Below are 17,671 nucleotides of genomic sequence, written 5' to 3'. Positions count from 1 at the left end.
TAGCAATTATGACGATTAGTTCCATCCAAATGTAGGGTAATTATTTACAGAAATTCACTTTCATTTTCGCGCAATTTTCAAGAAATCCCTGGGAAGCACGTTTTTTGATTGACTGAGTATGAGGCAATAAAACATCGCTTTGTATCCTATTGCATTCAATCTAATTTTAACTCACTTGTCTCTCGGTTGTTACAATTAAATTTGAACTGTGCCCTATGAAACCGATGTCCCTTAATGCAGTGGTAATATTACATTTTCGAAAAATGTTTGTGTTTATGAAATTGATAAACACATTTGCATGACTTGGTCTCCGTCATTTGTGTTACATTGGAGTAAGTGTATTTATTTAAATTTGATAAATTCATTGACATTAATAAAAGCGACATGTCATACAAATTACTGTACTTAAGGTGATCAAATAATTACAATGCAAAACTCTTGAAACTTTATTGAAAACTGACTAAAAAGTTTGATAACACTAATTATAACCAATAATGTTCGCACCTTCTCTAATTTGCGCCGATAAAGGTAAGGTTGTTATCAGTTTGACAATGATAGTAAATGAATAAGACATATTGGCAATTGGCTTCACTGTTTCAAACACTCGTTAACGATTTTTCGGTCCCACTAATCCGGTAATCATAATACTGACTCATAATGAGGGCCCATTACAGATCACCTGATAAGAAAAGTCTAGTATATTGGTATGTGTCAAACCGGCCCCACCTCTTTCAAGTGTCTCTCAAGTGTCCTCCCTCTTTCCCCACTACAATTTATCGCAACCGCGATATATTTCGGACATGTTTGACAAACAAATCTGAAGATTTTTTTTTCAAAGGCAGGAATAGGGGAATTTAAGTGCTGACGAAAACGTCATTTTTTTTTAAATGACGAAATTTCGTGACAGCGAAAATAAATGGTTTCACAGTATTTATTTACATTAATTTCTGTGAGTGATGAAACAGTATTAATTTTCTGTTTTGTCACATATGGAATTATGATTGCCTCATGTCCAACCATGAATGTGAAAAAGTTATATTATGTTATTAATTTTTCAGGCGTAATGAAGAATTAGATGAGAAATCCTTGATTAGGAAATTAAGGAAAAGAATAGCAGAACTGGAGACTGAATTAGCTTGCATCAAACTGGATAAGGTAGTGTTGGTAAAGCTTATAATTAAATGTGTATAATGTTTATTATTTTGATTAACACAATTTGAAATCAGCTGTACAGTTTTCAGAGATTTTAGTTTAGAAAATGTATGCTGAAGTATTGGGATGTCTTTGTTATAACCATTTTTTTTCCTCTCACCTGAGCTTTTGTGATCGCCTTTTGTCTGTTGTGCGTTGTGCGCCGTCAACATTTGCCTTGTTAAATCTCTAGAGGCCATATTTATTGCCTCAATGATATCTTGGATGAGTTTGAAAATGGTAACCTCTACTTGAAAAACATGGCTGCCAAGTGGCGGGGCATTTTTCCTGATATGGCTATAGTAAAATCTTGTTAACACTCTAGAGGCCACATTTATTGTCTAATCTTCATGAAACTTGGTCAGAAGATTCATCCCCATAATATCTTGGATGAGGCTGAAAATGATGCTGGTTGGTTTAAAAAACATTGCCGCCAGGGGGAGGGGCATTTTTCCTTATATGGCTATAGTAAAACCTTGTTAACACTCTAGAGGCAACATTTATTTTCCGATCTTCATGAAACTTGCTCAGAAGATTTGTCCCAATGATATCTTGGATGAGTTTGAAAATGGTAACCTTTGCTTGAAAAACATGGCTGCCAAGGGGCGGGGCATTTTTCCTTATATGGCTATATATGGCTATAGTAAAATCTTGTTAACACTCTAGAAGTCACATTTATTGTCCAATCTTCATGAAACTTGGTCAGAAGATTCATCCCAATAATATCTTGGAAGAGTTCAAAAATGATGCCGGCTGGTTGAAAAACATGGCCGCCAGGGGGCTGGGCATTTTTCCTTATAGGCTATACTATTATTATTATATTAGTAAAACCTTGTTAACACTCTAGAGGCAACATTTATTTTCCAATCTTTATGAAATTTGGTCAGAAGATTTGTCCCAATGATATCTTGGATGAGTTTGAAAATGGTAACCTTTGCTTGAAAAACATGGCTGCCAAGGGGCAGGGCATTTTAATATTATAAATAATTACCTGTTATCTCTAGCTAATCCCTTTCCAGGGAGTTAATTATCCGGAAAACTTTAAGCGCTGGGAATCATCCACCTCTAATAAAGAAAACCAAGAAAGGTTAAACATAGTACAATGTAACCTAACCGGAAAACAAGAACAACAACTCATCTTTCGTTTCCGGATAACCACGAGTGCACGCTTATTTTGGCTAAGGACTTTTTCGTTCTTTTAATCGTGTTTATTGTCGGAGTTTTAGGGATAAATTTTATTGATCTTTTCTGTATATTATTCGGTTTACTTTTTTATACTTTTTATTGCAGTTTTTGTTATAATTCTGCTTTTGCTGGGTATTGTTGTTTATAGTGCTCATGTACATGAGCACGTGCACCACGAGGTTTCGTTCCATTTCCTTCTATAGGTAATCCACGAGGACTTCGTGCCTTTTTCCTCAATAAATAATTGAGGGCATTTGTACAGCGTTTGTTTATTTACATTGTGCTTTAGATTTAACAATTGGTTTTTGTCTGTTGTAGGCTCTTTCGGTTTTTATTTGTTTTCAGAAATGAACTTACAAAAGAGAGGTTCGTGTGGTCACATCAAGGCAAGGTGGGATTCTCACGACACTTGTCTGGCATGTACCGGTTGTACTCTTCTTAAAAAGTGTGCGGTGTGCGAATTATGGTCTTACGACATATGGACACAAGCTGGTCGCCGTCGGACGTCGATCAGCCGCAAACGCCACAAACCTCTAACGGACGTTGATTATCCGGTGACTTCACTGGTCACGGATGACCAGCTGACATTTCAGTTACCGGATACCGGGCACTATGGTGGTGTTGTCTGTCGGTCATCATCTGACCGTATGACTCCCACCATACATACCGGCGACATTGATCGTAGACCTACGGATCGATCAATGTCTGACCAAATGGCAGCCGCCATTCTACCGTCTTTTGCCGGTGACGTAACCAGTCATGATATGACCGGCCGGTCACCGGTCAGGTCCGGTCATGATATGACTGACTGGTCAACAGTCCGGTTCGGTCCGGTAATAATATGACCGGCCGGTCACAGGTCCGGTCCGGTCATGTTATGACCGGCCGGTCACCGGTCATCAGTGACCGGTCCGGTCCGGTCACCTTCACCGGTCCAGTCCAGTCCAGTCTGGTCCGGTCCGGTCACCGGTAAACAGTCAGAAGAAGGCATCGATCTTCATCATCAGTTTACTCTTCTTCCAACTCGTCATCGACAAATGAATCTTCGTCATCAAGGAGTAGACATCGGACACGCTCATCTTCGTCGAGTGATTCTCATTGCCGCTATGCGCGTAAGCGATCACGTTGTCGTTCACGGAGACGCTATTCCAGAAGATCCCGGTCTCATCACAAACTATCTACATCTTGACATCGCAGCGGACCCAGATCGCGACATAGCAGAAAACGAGCACGTCGACAAACCTCACGTAGACATCGTACCTACCATTCGGATAGTCGATCACCGTCTTATTCCTTTATGGAATCACATGTGTCAGCTCCCATGTTAACAGCCACACATGTTGGAACTTCAGGAGCCCAGCTAACAACTACTGCTACATTATCAGCACCATGAGTGTCTTCGACCATATCTAGTCGTATACCCCCTAATGCTACCCATTCGAATCCTGATGTTCTATGGGTACAGAATGCGTCTGGTCGTTTTGTACCGGTCAATGCTGATAAGCATTATCAAATTGCTGACGTTGTGGATGATCATTCATCTTTACCAGACAATCTGGCACAAGATAGTTTCATTCCTGTTCCTGCTGTTTCTCTACACACCTCTGTTCCTGTAGAGAGTGAAGCTGAATCGGATGCGGACATTGATACAGATAAATTTTTTGCTTCCAGTAATCAAATTTACGAGCTGATATTCCAGACTCTGGGTGAAGAGTTGTGTCCACGACCTGTGGAGACTTCTTCTAATGCGACAATCTCAATCACTGAACAAATCGTTCGTACGTTTGATCCCACCATGGTTACTAAGGCGCGTTCCCGCTTGGATACACGCCTTCCGATTGGTACTACTGTCTTATCTGTTTTTCAATCATTAAAATCAGTGAATAAAACGATTCCTAAACGAGGAGATATGTGGAAAGTACCGAAGGATTTTGCGGAGTCTAAACTTCAGGAACGTAACTACAAACCACCAGTACCCGATCCGACTTTCGGTTTAGATTGTTCTAAATTACCATCGCAGGATCCAGACATCAATAAGCTGTTGCTTACGATGCCTAGTTCATCTACTTCAGTGTCTGTCTCTTTTTCCATGATAGAACATTGGGAAAGTAGAGAGCGAAGATCGTTAGGTCTATCCAACCAGGTAGACTTAATGCTAGCAACATTGTTACACTTGGTTTGTGATTGGTCTGATTCAGTTCTGGAAGAACTTCGGGATTTATTGATCCACCTATCACGAACAGCATTATCCCTTTCACATAATGCTGCTGCTTCAATGTCTAAGATGTTAAGGATTCGTAGAGATTGTATCCTTTTATCTTTACCTAAAGATTTTCTCTTAGAACCAGAACTCGCTCAGAACGGCTCCTATCACATCAGGTTTCCTTTTTGGTGGAAGGATACAAGAAGCAATCACAGCTGACAAGGATGACCAACTTCATGCTTCTTTAGCTAGAAACAATTCTGCACAATGTCAAGGAGCCTTTAAGCAGCCTTCTTTTAGGCCACCAGCAGTTCCAGCACCCAAGAAGGCTAAGAGAAACAATCTTTTCTCTAAACGACCTGCTGTTAATCCACGGTCGGGTCCTAACAGGCCTTCTTCCTATAACAGACCTTCTTTTTGTAAGAAGTTTTCTGGTAGAGATTCTGGGAAAAAGAACAAACCCAAGCCGGATCAGAGGAATTTCAAACCTTCTGCTGGCAAGGGTGTACCGCCTCCTTATCAGCCCTAGGCCCCTACCCTTTCTACCTCCACAACTTCCGATGCCGGAAACACCAGTCGGGGCCAGACTTTTCCATTTTTCAAATTACTTCGGACGCATGGGTTCATTCTCTGGTTACAAAAGGCGTGACTTTTCAATTTGAAAAAAGGCCTTCACTTTCTCGCGTTCCGATAGAACTGGTATCTTAGCATCCACATATTGCACAGTCAATTCTCGGGCTCTTGGAAAAACAGGGGGTAGAAAGGGTTCAAGATCCTAATTCTTCAGGATTCTACAGTCGTCTTTTTCTTGTTCAAAAGAAAAATGGTTCCTGGAGACCAGTAATAGATTTAAAAGTGTTAAACATGTACCTTCTCAAACCAACTTTCAAAATGGAGACTCCTTCCTTCATACAGAACTCTATCAAACCCCTGCACTGGGGGGTGTCTTTGGATCTGGAAGATGCGTACTTCCATGTTCCTATACATCCCAACTTCCGGAAGTACCTTTGATTCGGCCTTTCATGGCCAAGTCTACCAGTTCCGGGCCATGCCATTTGGGTTGGCGACCGCCCCACGAGTTTTTACCAAACTAATGGCTGCAGTCGGAGATCACCTCCGAGTTCACGGGATTGTTCTTCTTCAGTATTTCGACGACTGGCTCTTACACCAGCTTGATCGTCATTTACTTCTGACCAACCTAGAATTCTCTTGGAAAGAACTCCTCTCTTTAGGACTCCTTCTCAATGCAGACAAATCAGATCTTATTCCTTCTCAGGACTTCACTTTCGTGGGAATGAATTTCTTGACACACATCAATCGGGTCAGAGTGTCTTGTCGACGTATATCAGACCTTCTGGTAAAGGTCAAGTTGGTTTTGTCCCAATCTCATATAACAGCTCAAGAATTCCTATCTCTCAACGGTATCCTGAGCTCAGTAGCAGACTTTGTGCAGTTGGGACGTCTATTCCTACGTCCTCTTCAGCATTATCTCTCAGCTTGTTGGAAATGGTCTCCGGGCAATCTGTTATAACACCTTTGTGGCCCAGGAGATCTTGGTTCAACGATCTTCTCAGTCTCCTGTACGATTATCCCAGGAAACTTCCTCACAGGTCAGATCTTCTATCTCAAAGCGGCAGACTACATGCGGATCCAGTAATGTTCCACTTACACGTCTGGCCGTTATCAGGCAATCTCTGCAGAAGAAACGTTTTTCTGTCAGGGCTTCAACCCTCGTTGCTTCTGCAAGGAGAAAATCGACCAGAGCAGTCTATGATGCTCGCTGGAAACTCTTCTCTAATTAGTGTATTCAAGGGAAAATTGATTCCCTCAATCCCTTTGCTAGACGCATAGCGGATTTTCTCATCTATCTTTTTGATGATAAGAAACTTTCTCTTAGCTCTATCAAAGGATACAGATCTATGATTTTGCATACATCGGCTTTTACTAAGTCATCACAAATCTGTGCTGATCCAGCGATTTCGGAACTGATTAGAGCTATGGAACTTAAACGTCCTGTATCTCGAACACTGGCTCCTAAATGGGAATTAGCTTGTGTACTTGGTTCGCTTACTAAGGCTCCCTATGAACCCTTGATCAGGCTTCTTTACAGTTCCTAACCTGGAAGACCGTTTTTCTTCTTACTATGGCTTCATCCAAAAGGAGAAGTGAAATTCATGCTCTTTCTATAGAAGATAACCATTTTCGTTTTGATGCTGTCGATGGATCTGTTACATTATTATGTCAGCCAGGATTTCTTGCTAAAAATCAACTTCCCTCTATGGCTTCCAAACCCTTCAAAGTTCCAAGTCTTTCTAGAACTTGTGGACATGAAGATGATGATAGACTCCTTTGCCCGGTATGGGCTTTGAAGTTCTACCTTAAGAGAGTAAAGTTTATTCGAGGTTTTTGTAAAAGACTTTTCATTCCATTAAAAGGGGGGGGGGGGGGGCGATGTGTCTGCGACTTCTATTTCCCATTGGATAGCCTCGACAATTAAGAAAGCTTATTCTTCTCTTTCATCTAGTGATTTATCCCTGTTTAAGATAAGACCGCATGAATTAAGAGCTCTTTCGGCTTCGTGGGCTTATATTAATTATACCCCACTGTCTGAAGTGCTTCAAGCTGCTTTCTGGAGGAATCCTACCACCTTCTCCTCTTTTTATCTTCGTTCTCTTGAGTGCCAACAAGACAATTTGTATATGTTGGGTCCTCTTGTTGTGGTTCAAACTATAATTTCTTCTATGGCGTAAGTACTCTAGGCCATCCGAGAATTAAGTACGTACAATATGGTACTAACGAAGATAATCTGAGGACATGATCTACTATCTCTGGCTGAAAAACCCTAAATATGGGTTCTGCTGTGATGGGAAAAAAGATGTAACCTTCCCGCCGCAGCTGCAAAATCAGCTAGAGATAACAGGTAATTATTTATGATATTGAAACAAATTTTTTAAGTAAAATTCATTTTAATTATTAAATACTTACCTGTTATCAGTAAGTCCCACCTCCCACCCCGCTCATCGACATTTTATGCTTTTGTAAAGGAAAGATGAGTTGTTGTTCTTGTTTTCCGGTTAGGTTACATTGTACTATGTTTAACCTGACTTGGTTTTCTTTATTAGAGGTGGATGATTCCCAGCGCTTAAAGTTTTCCGGATAATAAACTCCCTGGAAAGGGATTAGCTAGAGATAACAGGTAAGTATTTAATAATTAAAATGAATTTTACTTTACAAATTTGTTTTTCCTTATATGGCTATAGTAAAATCTTGTTAACACTCTAGAGGTCACATTTATTGTCCAATCTTCATGAAACTTGGTCAGAAGATTCATCCCAATAATATCTTGGAAGAGTTCAAAAATGATGCCGGCTGGTTTAAAAACATGGCCGCCAGAGGGCGGGGCATTTTTCCTTATATGGCTATAGTAAAACCTTGTTAACACTCTAGAGGCAACATTTATTTTCCGATCTTTATGAAACTTGGTCAGAAGATTTGTCCCAATGATATCTTGGATGAGTTTGAAAATGGTAACCTTTGCTTGCATTTTTCCTTATATGGCTATATATGGCTATTGAAAAATCTTGTTAACACTCTAGAGGCCACATTTACTGTCCGATCTTCATGAAACTTGGTCAGAAGATTTATCACGATAATATCTTTGAAGAGTTAACAAATGATGCCAGCTGGTTGAAAAACGTGGCTGCCAAGGGGCGGGTCATTTTTCCTTATATGGCTATAGTAAAACCTTGTTAACACTCTAGAGGCCACATTTATTGTCCGATCTTCATGAAACTTGGTCAGAAGATTTGTCCCAATAATATCTTGTTATCTCAGGTGAGCAACTTTGGGCCTTTCAAGCCCTTTTGTTAATTAGAGGTTATAAAGGGATAAACATGGGTTTCCATATCTATCCATGTTTATTTCCCACTCATAACTTATAACTTTTAGGTTTGTTTATGTCCATTAAAAAACTGTGACATTATTAAAGGGTAGTGGAGCTAAAGATCTTTATCCTACACAAAGTTTGTTTAGCATGGATATTTCAAATACATTTAAATAAATGTACAGAATAACTGATTATATTTGTTCCAAGGTCAAATATCAATTCACCGTTTAAATGCAAGAAAAATTAAAAGTGTTATTGTGACAATAGTAGGTCGGATCACACTACTTGATGTTATACATATTGATGTGGTCTGTAGGTGAAAGGGAACATTTTAAACAATATGGCAGACATGTATTTTACTCTTTGTATTCCAGGTGGGAGACTCCGACATCCGTATGCAGCTGACAGATGCAGACAAGGAGCTATGTGTGGAGGTGGTGAACCAGTACCTGTCTGGCAAGATAGCAGACCCCATTTCTGCAGGTGAGCGCAGTTGTATGATAACACTTTTTTTTATTCTAGGAATGTCTCTAGGTACATGTATTATAATAGTTTGTAAAACATTGGTTCAATTTGATGGTTGTTTTGGTTTGTCTATGACAATTATTAAGTGATTAACAAGAAGAAAATTTGCTAAGTATATGACACGCAACAAAATGAAAAATTATCGTCAAACTTTTCAGGCTTTGCTTTGTGCAGTAAATAACTATCATTCATGTCACTGTATTTTTCCTGATAAATTAATGTCGCGTTCTGAGAAAACAGGGCATAATGCATGTGCGTAAAGTGTCGTCCCAGATTAGCATGTGCAGTCTGCACAGGCTAATCAGGGAAGACACTTTCCGCCTTAATTGGATTTTTGCTTAGAAAGGAAATTAAGTTTAATGAATTATGTCATAAAAGCAAAAAATGTTGTCCCTGATTAGCCTGTGCAAACTGCACAGACTAATCTGGGACGACACTTTACGCACATGCATTATGCCCAGTTTTCTCAGAACACGACTCAATTTCTTGTTTCAAAGGTATTACTGATCCACACAAATTCCGTGAGTGCTTGAGGATCCTGAAGAAAGTGGTGTCCAGGGCTCACAAACTGGACCCCAATAACAACAGTCCCTACCGGTCGGGCGGAGAGCCGGAACTGGTTCCCATAGCAACCATAGAGCGCAACGACTCACAGAAGCTGAAGGAAGACCACGAGGCGCCCAGGTAGACACTGTGTGTGAATGGTGGAGACTGTTGCAAGGCTTCATGGCACGGTCTGAGGGAGGTCTTGTATTTGAGACTTTGTATTTGAAAATGGGACTTTGTGCATGTGCCTAAAGTGTAGTCCCAGATTAGCCTGTGCAGTCAGCTTGTGCATGGGCCTAAAGTGTAGTCCCAGATTAGCCTATGCAGTCAGCTTGTGCATGTGCCTAAAGTGTAGTCCCAGATTAGCCTATGCAGTCAGCTTGTGCATGGGCCTAAAGTGTAGTCCCAGATTAGCCTGTGCAGTCAGCCTGTGCATGGGCCTAAAGTGTAGTCCCAGATTAGCCTATGCAGTCAGCTTGTGCATGTGCCTAAAGTGTAGTCCCAGATTAGCCTGTGCAGTCAGCTTGTGCATGTGCCTAAAGTGTAGTCCCAGATTAGCCTATGCAGTCAGCTTGTGCATGTGCCTAAAGTGTAGTCCCAGATTAGCCTGTGCAGTCAGCCTGTGCATGTGCCTAAAGTGTAGTCCCAGATTAGCCTATGCAGTCAGCTTGTGCATGTGCCTAAAGTGTAGTCCCAGATTAGCCTGTGCAGTCAGCCTGTGCATGTGCCTAAAGTGTAGTCCCAGATTAGCCTATGCAGTCAGCCTGTGCATGTGCCTAAAGTGTAGTCCCAGATTAGCCTGTGCAGTCAGCCTGTGCATGGGCCTAAAGTGTAGTCCCAGATTAGCCTATGCAGTCAGCCTGTGCATGTGCCTAAAGTGTAGTCCCAGATTAGCCTGTGCAGTCAGCCTGTGCATGTGCCTAAAGTGTAGTCCCAGATTAGCCTATGCAGTCAGCCTGTGCATGTGCCTAAAGTGTAGTCCCAGATTAGCCTGTGCAGTCAGCCTGTGCATGTGCCTAAAGTGTAGTCCCAGATTAGCCTGTGCAGTCAGCCTGTGCATGGGCCTAAAGTGTAGTCCCAGATTAGCCTATGCAGTCAGCCTGTGCATGTGCCTAAAGTGTAGTCCCAGATTAGCCTGTGCAGTCAGCCTGTGCATGTGCCTAAAGTGTAGTCCCAGATTAGCCTATGCAGTCAGCCTGTGCATGTGCCTAAAGTGTAGTCCCAGATTAGCCTATGCAGTCAGCTTGTGCATGGGCCTAAAGTGTAGTCCCAGATTAGCCTGTGCAGTCAGCCTGTGCATGGGCATTCATTTTCTCTAAAGGAAGTCTCTTCTAAAGCAAATTTAAGGCGGAAATTGTTGTCCGTAATTAATCTGTGGAGACACTTTAAGCACATGCATTAAGCATAATTGTTTTCCGTCATTTGCAAGGCTCATATGCATGTGCTGATGGAGACTGTCACTGGTGGTTTACTTCCTTATTTATAACTATCCCTTCAAAGTTTTCTCATAAAATAACAATATCAATACAAATATATGAGATGCTATTCTGTAATTTGAGCACTGTGATAAAGTAGCATCCTTACGTAAACATGCAACATTTCAGCGTCATATGTTTATATGTCTTTTAACTTTATGGACTATAATGCACTCAGCGAACAAATCCCCCCCCCCTCCAAGTAAAAACAGTAAAAAGATTTATATTTAAAACATGTACATGCCCAGAAAAATGGCTGTTGACACGTTCCATCTAACATAATGTTTTTACATAGTTTAAATGGTGGTAGGTTGTAAGCATTGGATATTACAATTGTTAATGCAGAATCCAAGTTCTTTTTTGTTGTATTTATATTATAGTTTTGTTATTGATATTAAAACATTAATTGAATGGAAAATAAAAGCTGAAACTGTTGTATGACCATATGGCATGTATGGTTTAAAACTTTTTTTAAGAATTGAATCTTATGGTATACTTTATTTTTTATGTTTTAATATTTAATTAACATTATAAAATGCGTGATTGAGATCTTTTATTTTTTGTCATAAGCCGAGCAAAACTACCTAAACCAAAGTCTATGTTACCAAAGTAAGAGAGTGTATTTTTACTTATTTAGATGGCACTGTTGTTTATTCCCAATCACAAACCGCAGGTAACAAGATGCACACTTTTGTGCTAGATAAGCACTGGTTTAAACATTGTTTTGTGTGAGTATCACTGGATGAGTGTGTGAAATCAGGATTTTTTTGCACTGCTAAATGTTGATTACCACTATGACAAGACTGTGTTTACCTTGTGATTTATCATTATATGTATTGTTTTAAATTAAATACCAAATTTTGATATACAAATCAAGTTTGAAAAAATATTAAGGACCCCAATATTAAGATTTACAGTTTTATTTATGAGTTCAAACCAGAACTTGTTATAGAAAGAACACTATTGGTTGTGATAGAGAGTTGTATTTATGGTTCAACTTGTAGAACCAAGCCTATACCAAAGCCACGCAACAAAGCAGGCATCCAGAGGTCCGTGTCTTTTGAAGGGCCTTCACCTTGTGTGGCACAAGGTGTGGACTTACCCGCACCAATGCGGGAGACCCGCAGACAGAACACACAGGCATGGGTCGATGAATCTCCGCCTGCACACAAGGTTTCGACCACACAGTCTGGCGGTAGGTCCATACATCCCTTTAACAAATAATTGGTTTGGAATGTGGTCATATAGAGAATACAAGATGAGTTTGTCCGAACCAAGTTATGTGTTGGAGATAACATATTTAGCAAGACTGAACAAATATGGACCAGGTTCCTTTATGACTGTGGTTTAGACATTATTCCAATTTGCATCACAGGTTATCTTTTCCCAAAATCTTTGTTTCTATGTTGTGCACTTTGTGTCAAAAGCTGCTTTCTTGCCTTCTATAAATTAAATTGAGGCATGTTATTTCAAAAAAGCACCTTGACATTTTATCTAAAGCCCAAATCTATGTTACTATTTTTTGTCTTTTAATTCAAATTTTGCTGGTTCAATTCATGTTCTCCGTGACATTTTCTATCTATTTTTCTGGTTAAATTCATGTTCTCCATGACATTTTCTATCTATTTTGCTGGTTAAATTCATGTTCTCCATGACATTTTCTATCTATTTTGCTGGTTAAATTCATGTTCTCCATGACATTTTCTATCTATAAAAATAAAAGGTCATAATAAAAAAAATACAGTTAATATTTTTTGGAATCTTTACTATCTATGTTACTTTGATGAAATTTCTGCTTTCCAACCAGCACTTTCTATCCCATCTTACTCTGTGTGTAGAGAAGACATGGACTGCCAACAGTAAGAGGGAGCCGGAGACGCTTTCCCAGCTTCTACAAGAGGTAGACAAGCCCCTGACACCTTACGAACAGAAGAGAGTCCAGGACATCAAGAAACTCAACTCAAAGGTATCATATAGGTCCTTATTATAGCCATTTTCCATTTATCTGGTGCTCAACATTTTTGCAGACAAGAGTGCGAACAATAATATTTGTATTCAACTTAAGTTTATTGTTATATATTCATGTTTGTTGTTTGCAAAATCTCCCTCTTTTTAGCTCACCTGAGCACATCATGCTCATGGTGAGCTTTTGTGATCGCCTTTTGTCCGTCGTCCATCGTTCGTCGTCAACATTTTGCCTTGTGAACATTCTAGAGGCCACATTTATTGTCCGATCTTCATGAAACTTGGTCAGAACATTTGTCCCAATGATACCTTGACTGAGTTCGAAACTGGGTCATGCTGTGTCAAAAACTAGGTCACAAGGTCAAAAAAAAGAAAAACCTTGTGAACACTGTAGAAGTCACACTAAATGCCCAATCTAAATGTAACTTTGTCAAAATGTTTGTCTTAGTAATATGTTGGTTAAGTTCAAGAATGGTTACGGTCCATTGAAAAATATGGCGGGGGGGGGGGAATTTTCTTATATTTATATAGTAAAAAAAACTTGTGAACACTCTAGAAATCACATTTTTTGCCCAATCATCATGAAACTTGGTATAAAAATTTGTTTAATATATATCACATAATTAATGCCATAATTATTGCCCTTAGATTGTCCAAATTTTCATTATATTATACAAAATCCTTGTTAACACTCTAGAGGTCACAATTTTGTTTCAGATTTTATGAATCTTGGTCATAATATTTATTTTTGTAAGCAAAGTTTGATGTTTGGTAAGGGGGGGTCAACTCAAAATATAGGTCACCAGGTCAAATCTTACAAAAACAAAAACACTCCATATGCCAGAGTTTTGGTTCAATAATGATGAAACTTGACCAGGATGTTTGTCTGGACAATATCTAGGTCAAGTTTGACGTTTGGTAAAGATTGAATGAACCGACTCCTCTCAGGTGAGCGAACTAGGGCCATCTTGGCCCTCTTGTTTAGATCTTATTTTTAAATTTATAAAGCATTATATGATGGTATTTAAGAACTTATTGTTTTTCGTCAATCTGGTTGACTGTTCCTTTAAAAATGGCTCCAATCCGTGTAAAATATTATTGTCTGGGGGTGTGATAGTGTTCCCTTTGTCACTGTATAAAAACATTCAGAACAAGCAAGAAATCACATCATATTTACATATCAACATGAATTACTTGCTTGGAACTTTTGTGTTTATGTTCTCATAAATTAATTGAAAAAGTTAGTAAATTCTGCAATAAAATACCTGGCTGTCATAAGGTGATGAGGTTTTCTAATATTGACATAATAGTATAAGTACAAAAATTAATTTCATAATTTCAAAATGATCCACCAACCAGAAAGCATTCTTCTTTGTTTAATTTTCAACTTTATTTTTATATTTGTTCAAGTAATGTACCTGCAAATTTAATCTGTACCAGAAGTTGTAAAACAAGCTGGGCCAGAAATGAAAAATACACAAATGTCACAAAAGCAGATAAGATCAATACATGTTGTTTGGGTTTCATTTGAGCCTTCTTGTTGAACTTGTACCACAATCTCTAGTAGGTTTTGTAAGAGGCGGAGAAGCTGGCTGCTTTCTGAGTGTTGATAAAAATGCAAACTATTTATTAACTATTGTTTGATAAATAACTTTTAAAAGATAATATTAGTATTTTAATCATTAGAATGATTGGATTAGCTGTTGATATTTCCCTTGATTTCATTGTTCCATGATTAGAGTGTGCTCACTGCTCCAGGTGGAGAGGCTGGCAGCAGAGCGTACTGAGCAGGAGCAACAGGTGATAGAGATGAAGATTCAGGTGGCTGAGAAAGAGCTCGACCTCATGGACAGGCATATGAGGTGAGCACTAGAGAAGTTAATGTTCATAAAGTGTTGCATACATTCATGTAGAGGTGGGCACTAGAGCAGCATGCGTTCATGAAGTGTCACATAAGATCATGAAGTGTTGTATAAGTTCATGTAGTGTCACATGTATTCATGTAGTGTCACATATATTAATGTAGTGTCACATATGTTAATGTAGTGTCATATACATTCATGAAGTGTCACATATGTTTATGAAGTGTCACATATGTTCATGAAATGTCACACACATTCAGGAAGTGTCACATATGATCATGTTCTGTCACATTCATTAATGAAGTGTCACATACATCCATGTAGGTCACATAAACTCATGAAGTGTCAAATATGTTGATTGCAGTATCACATACATTCATGAAGTGTCACATACATTCATGCAGTATCACATACATTCATGTAGTGTCACATACATTCATGCAGTATCACATATGTTCATGCAGTATCACATACGTTCATGAAGTGTCACATACATTCATGAAGTGTCACATACATTCATGCAGTATCACATACATTCATGTAGTGTCACATACATTCATGTAGTGTCACATACATTCATGTAGTGTCACACACATTCATGTAGTGTCACATACATTCATGTAGTGTCACATATGTTCATGTAGTGTCACATTCATGTAGTGTCACATACATTCATGCAGTATCACATACATTCATGAAGTGTCACATACATTCATGCAGTATTACATACGTGCATGCAGTATCACATACATTCATGAAGTGTCACATACATTCATGTAGTGTCACATACATTCATGTAGTGTCACACACATTCATGCAGTATCACATATGTTCATGAAGTGTCACATACATTCATGCAGTATTACATACATGCATGCAGTATCACATACATTCATGAAGTGTCACATACATTCATGTAGTGTCACATACATTCATGTAGTGTCACACACATTAATGCAGTATCACATATGTTCATGAAGTGTCATATACATTCATGTAGTGTCACATACATTCATGTAGTATCACATATATTCATGTAGTGTCATATATGTTCATGTAGTGTCACATTCATGTAGTGTCACATTCATCATGTACTGTCACATTAATGTAGTGTCATATACATTTATGTAGTGTCACATACGTTCATGAAGTGTCACATACGTTCATGTAGTGTCACATATGTTCATGTAGTGTCACATACGTTGTTGTGTTGTTTCACATTCATGTAGTGTCACACACATTCATGAAGTTTCACATATGATCATGTAGTGTCACATTCGTTCATGTAGTGTAACACACATTCATGTAATGTCACATAAATTCATGAAGTGTCACATATGTTCATGCAGTATCACATACATTCATGAAGTGTCACATATGTTCATGTAGTGTCACATACATTCATGTAGTGTCACTTAAATTCATGTAGTGTCACATATGATCATGAAAAGTGTCACATTTATTCAAGAAGTGTCGCATATGTTCATGTAGTGTCACTAACGTTCATGTAGTGTCACATACGTTCATGAAAAATATCACATACATTCATGAAGTGTCACATATTTTCATGTAGTGTCACAAACGTTTATGAAAAATGTCACATACATTCATGAAGTGTCACATACATTCAAGTAGTGTCACATACATTCATGAAGTATCACATACATTAATGTAGTGACACATACGTTCATGAAGTGTTGCATACTTAAATGTAGACATGGGTGTTAGAGTAGTATACCTTTGCATTGAGGTCAGCTTTTGAGTCACATACATTCGTGAAGTGTTGTTTTTTTGTATGCAACAGCAAACAAAGTTTTAGAGGATGTACATCGGTGTCTCTCTGTTGTTCAGTTTGTCAGTCATTTAATCTGTCTGAATAACTGTCTGCGACTTTCTTCTGGCAATTAAATTGATTCTTCCAATATGTCCTAAACTTGAAGTGTAGATTTTTAAGACACTTTTCATGCCAAATGTCAATGTAGTTTTTTCAAGTGTCACCTCTTTCTCTCATATACCTGCCAGCATAAAACAATTTTACAGATACCGTAATTACTCTATGTTTTCGGACACTAAGTTTTCGGACACCCCTTTTTTTAGCAAAAATTATTTTTTTTCGTGACTTAATTTTCGGACACACGAGTTTTCATCCATAATTAATGTCTCTTAGTTTTCGGAAAGTATATTTTACAGTGCTATTTAACCGAATTTCGGTCCTGTTTTCGATATCTAATACACTTGGATCATGGGGTTTTACAACCAGATTAACATCATAAGACATGGCAGCTGCATGCCTGAGGGCAACGGACCATTCCATTTGCGTTATTGGGTAAATAACCTTGTAAAGCGGTATTAAACAATGGTTTCAACTGATAGGGGTAGTTTCAATTAACAGTTCAATTATCTACCGCAATAGTACAACCCCTTCTCAGTAAAATAACTGTGACAAATACTAATCGCTTCAAAGCGTGATGCACCCTATTGCAAGTTTAACTAACAATGGAAGGTGTTAGAAAACAACTATCTGAAATGAACAAACAAAGAATTCATAGTGTGTTTTTTATTGCGTTAATTACCGGTTGATACTAGCGAGTATCAGTACATCACATGCTCATCTTTGAACTCGTTGGTCAAAGTACAACCTTGTAGTAACTTTCTGTCAGATAAATTAAGCATTTAAAATGATTTAAAATGCAGTGCAAACGTATATAACTGTAAATTATACTATACGGCATGGTTTTTACAAGCGCGTGCTATTACAGGTTGTCGTTGATACAATTGACGCTATTTTTGGACACTTCAATTTTCGACTCTTAGTTTTCGGACACCTGTATTT

At 38.7% G+C, this 17,671-nt stretch overlaps 1 protein-coding gene across 3 annotated transcripts in view; it reads left to right on the top strand.

Annotated features, from left to right (window-relative positions):
• Positions 1-17,671, top strand: part of LOC127846320 (kinesin-like protein KIF3A) — a 101,092-nt gene that overhangs the window by 58,517 nt on the left and 24,904 nt on the right. For all 3 annotated transcript variants that reach the window (XM_052377497.1, XM_052377489.1, XM_052377504.1), the window contains exons 9-14: positions 1,059-1,155; positions 8,840-8,948; positions 9,488-9,674; positions 12,016-12,206; positions 12,850-12,977; positions 14,735-14,838. In XM_052377497.1, the coding sequence (XP_052233457.1) occupies positions 1,059-1,155; positions 8,840-8,948; positions 9,488-9,674; positions 12,016-12,206; positions 12,850-12,977; positions 14,735-14,838 (816 nt within the window). The remainder of the gene's footprint in view (positions 1-1,058; positions 1,156-8,839; positions 8,949-9,487; positions 9,675-12,015; positions 12,207-12,849; positions 12,978-14,734; positions 14,839-17,671) is intronic.

This window comes from Dreissena polymorpha, chromosome 1, assembly GCF_020536995.1.
Source record: "Dreissena polymorpha isolate Duluth1 chromosome 1, UMN_Dpol_1.0, whole genome shotgun sequence".
In the NCBI taxonomy this organism is placed as follows: domain Eukaryota; kingdom Metazoa; phylum Mollusca; class Bivalvia; order Myida; family Dreissenidae; genus Dreissena; species Dreissena polymorpha.
Note: the sequence above shows the minus strand (reverse complement) of the source record. Positions and strands in the feature narration are given on the sequence as shown.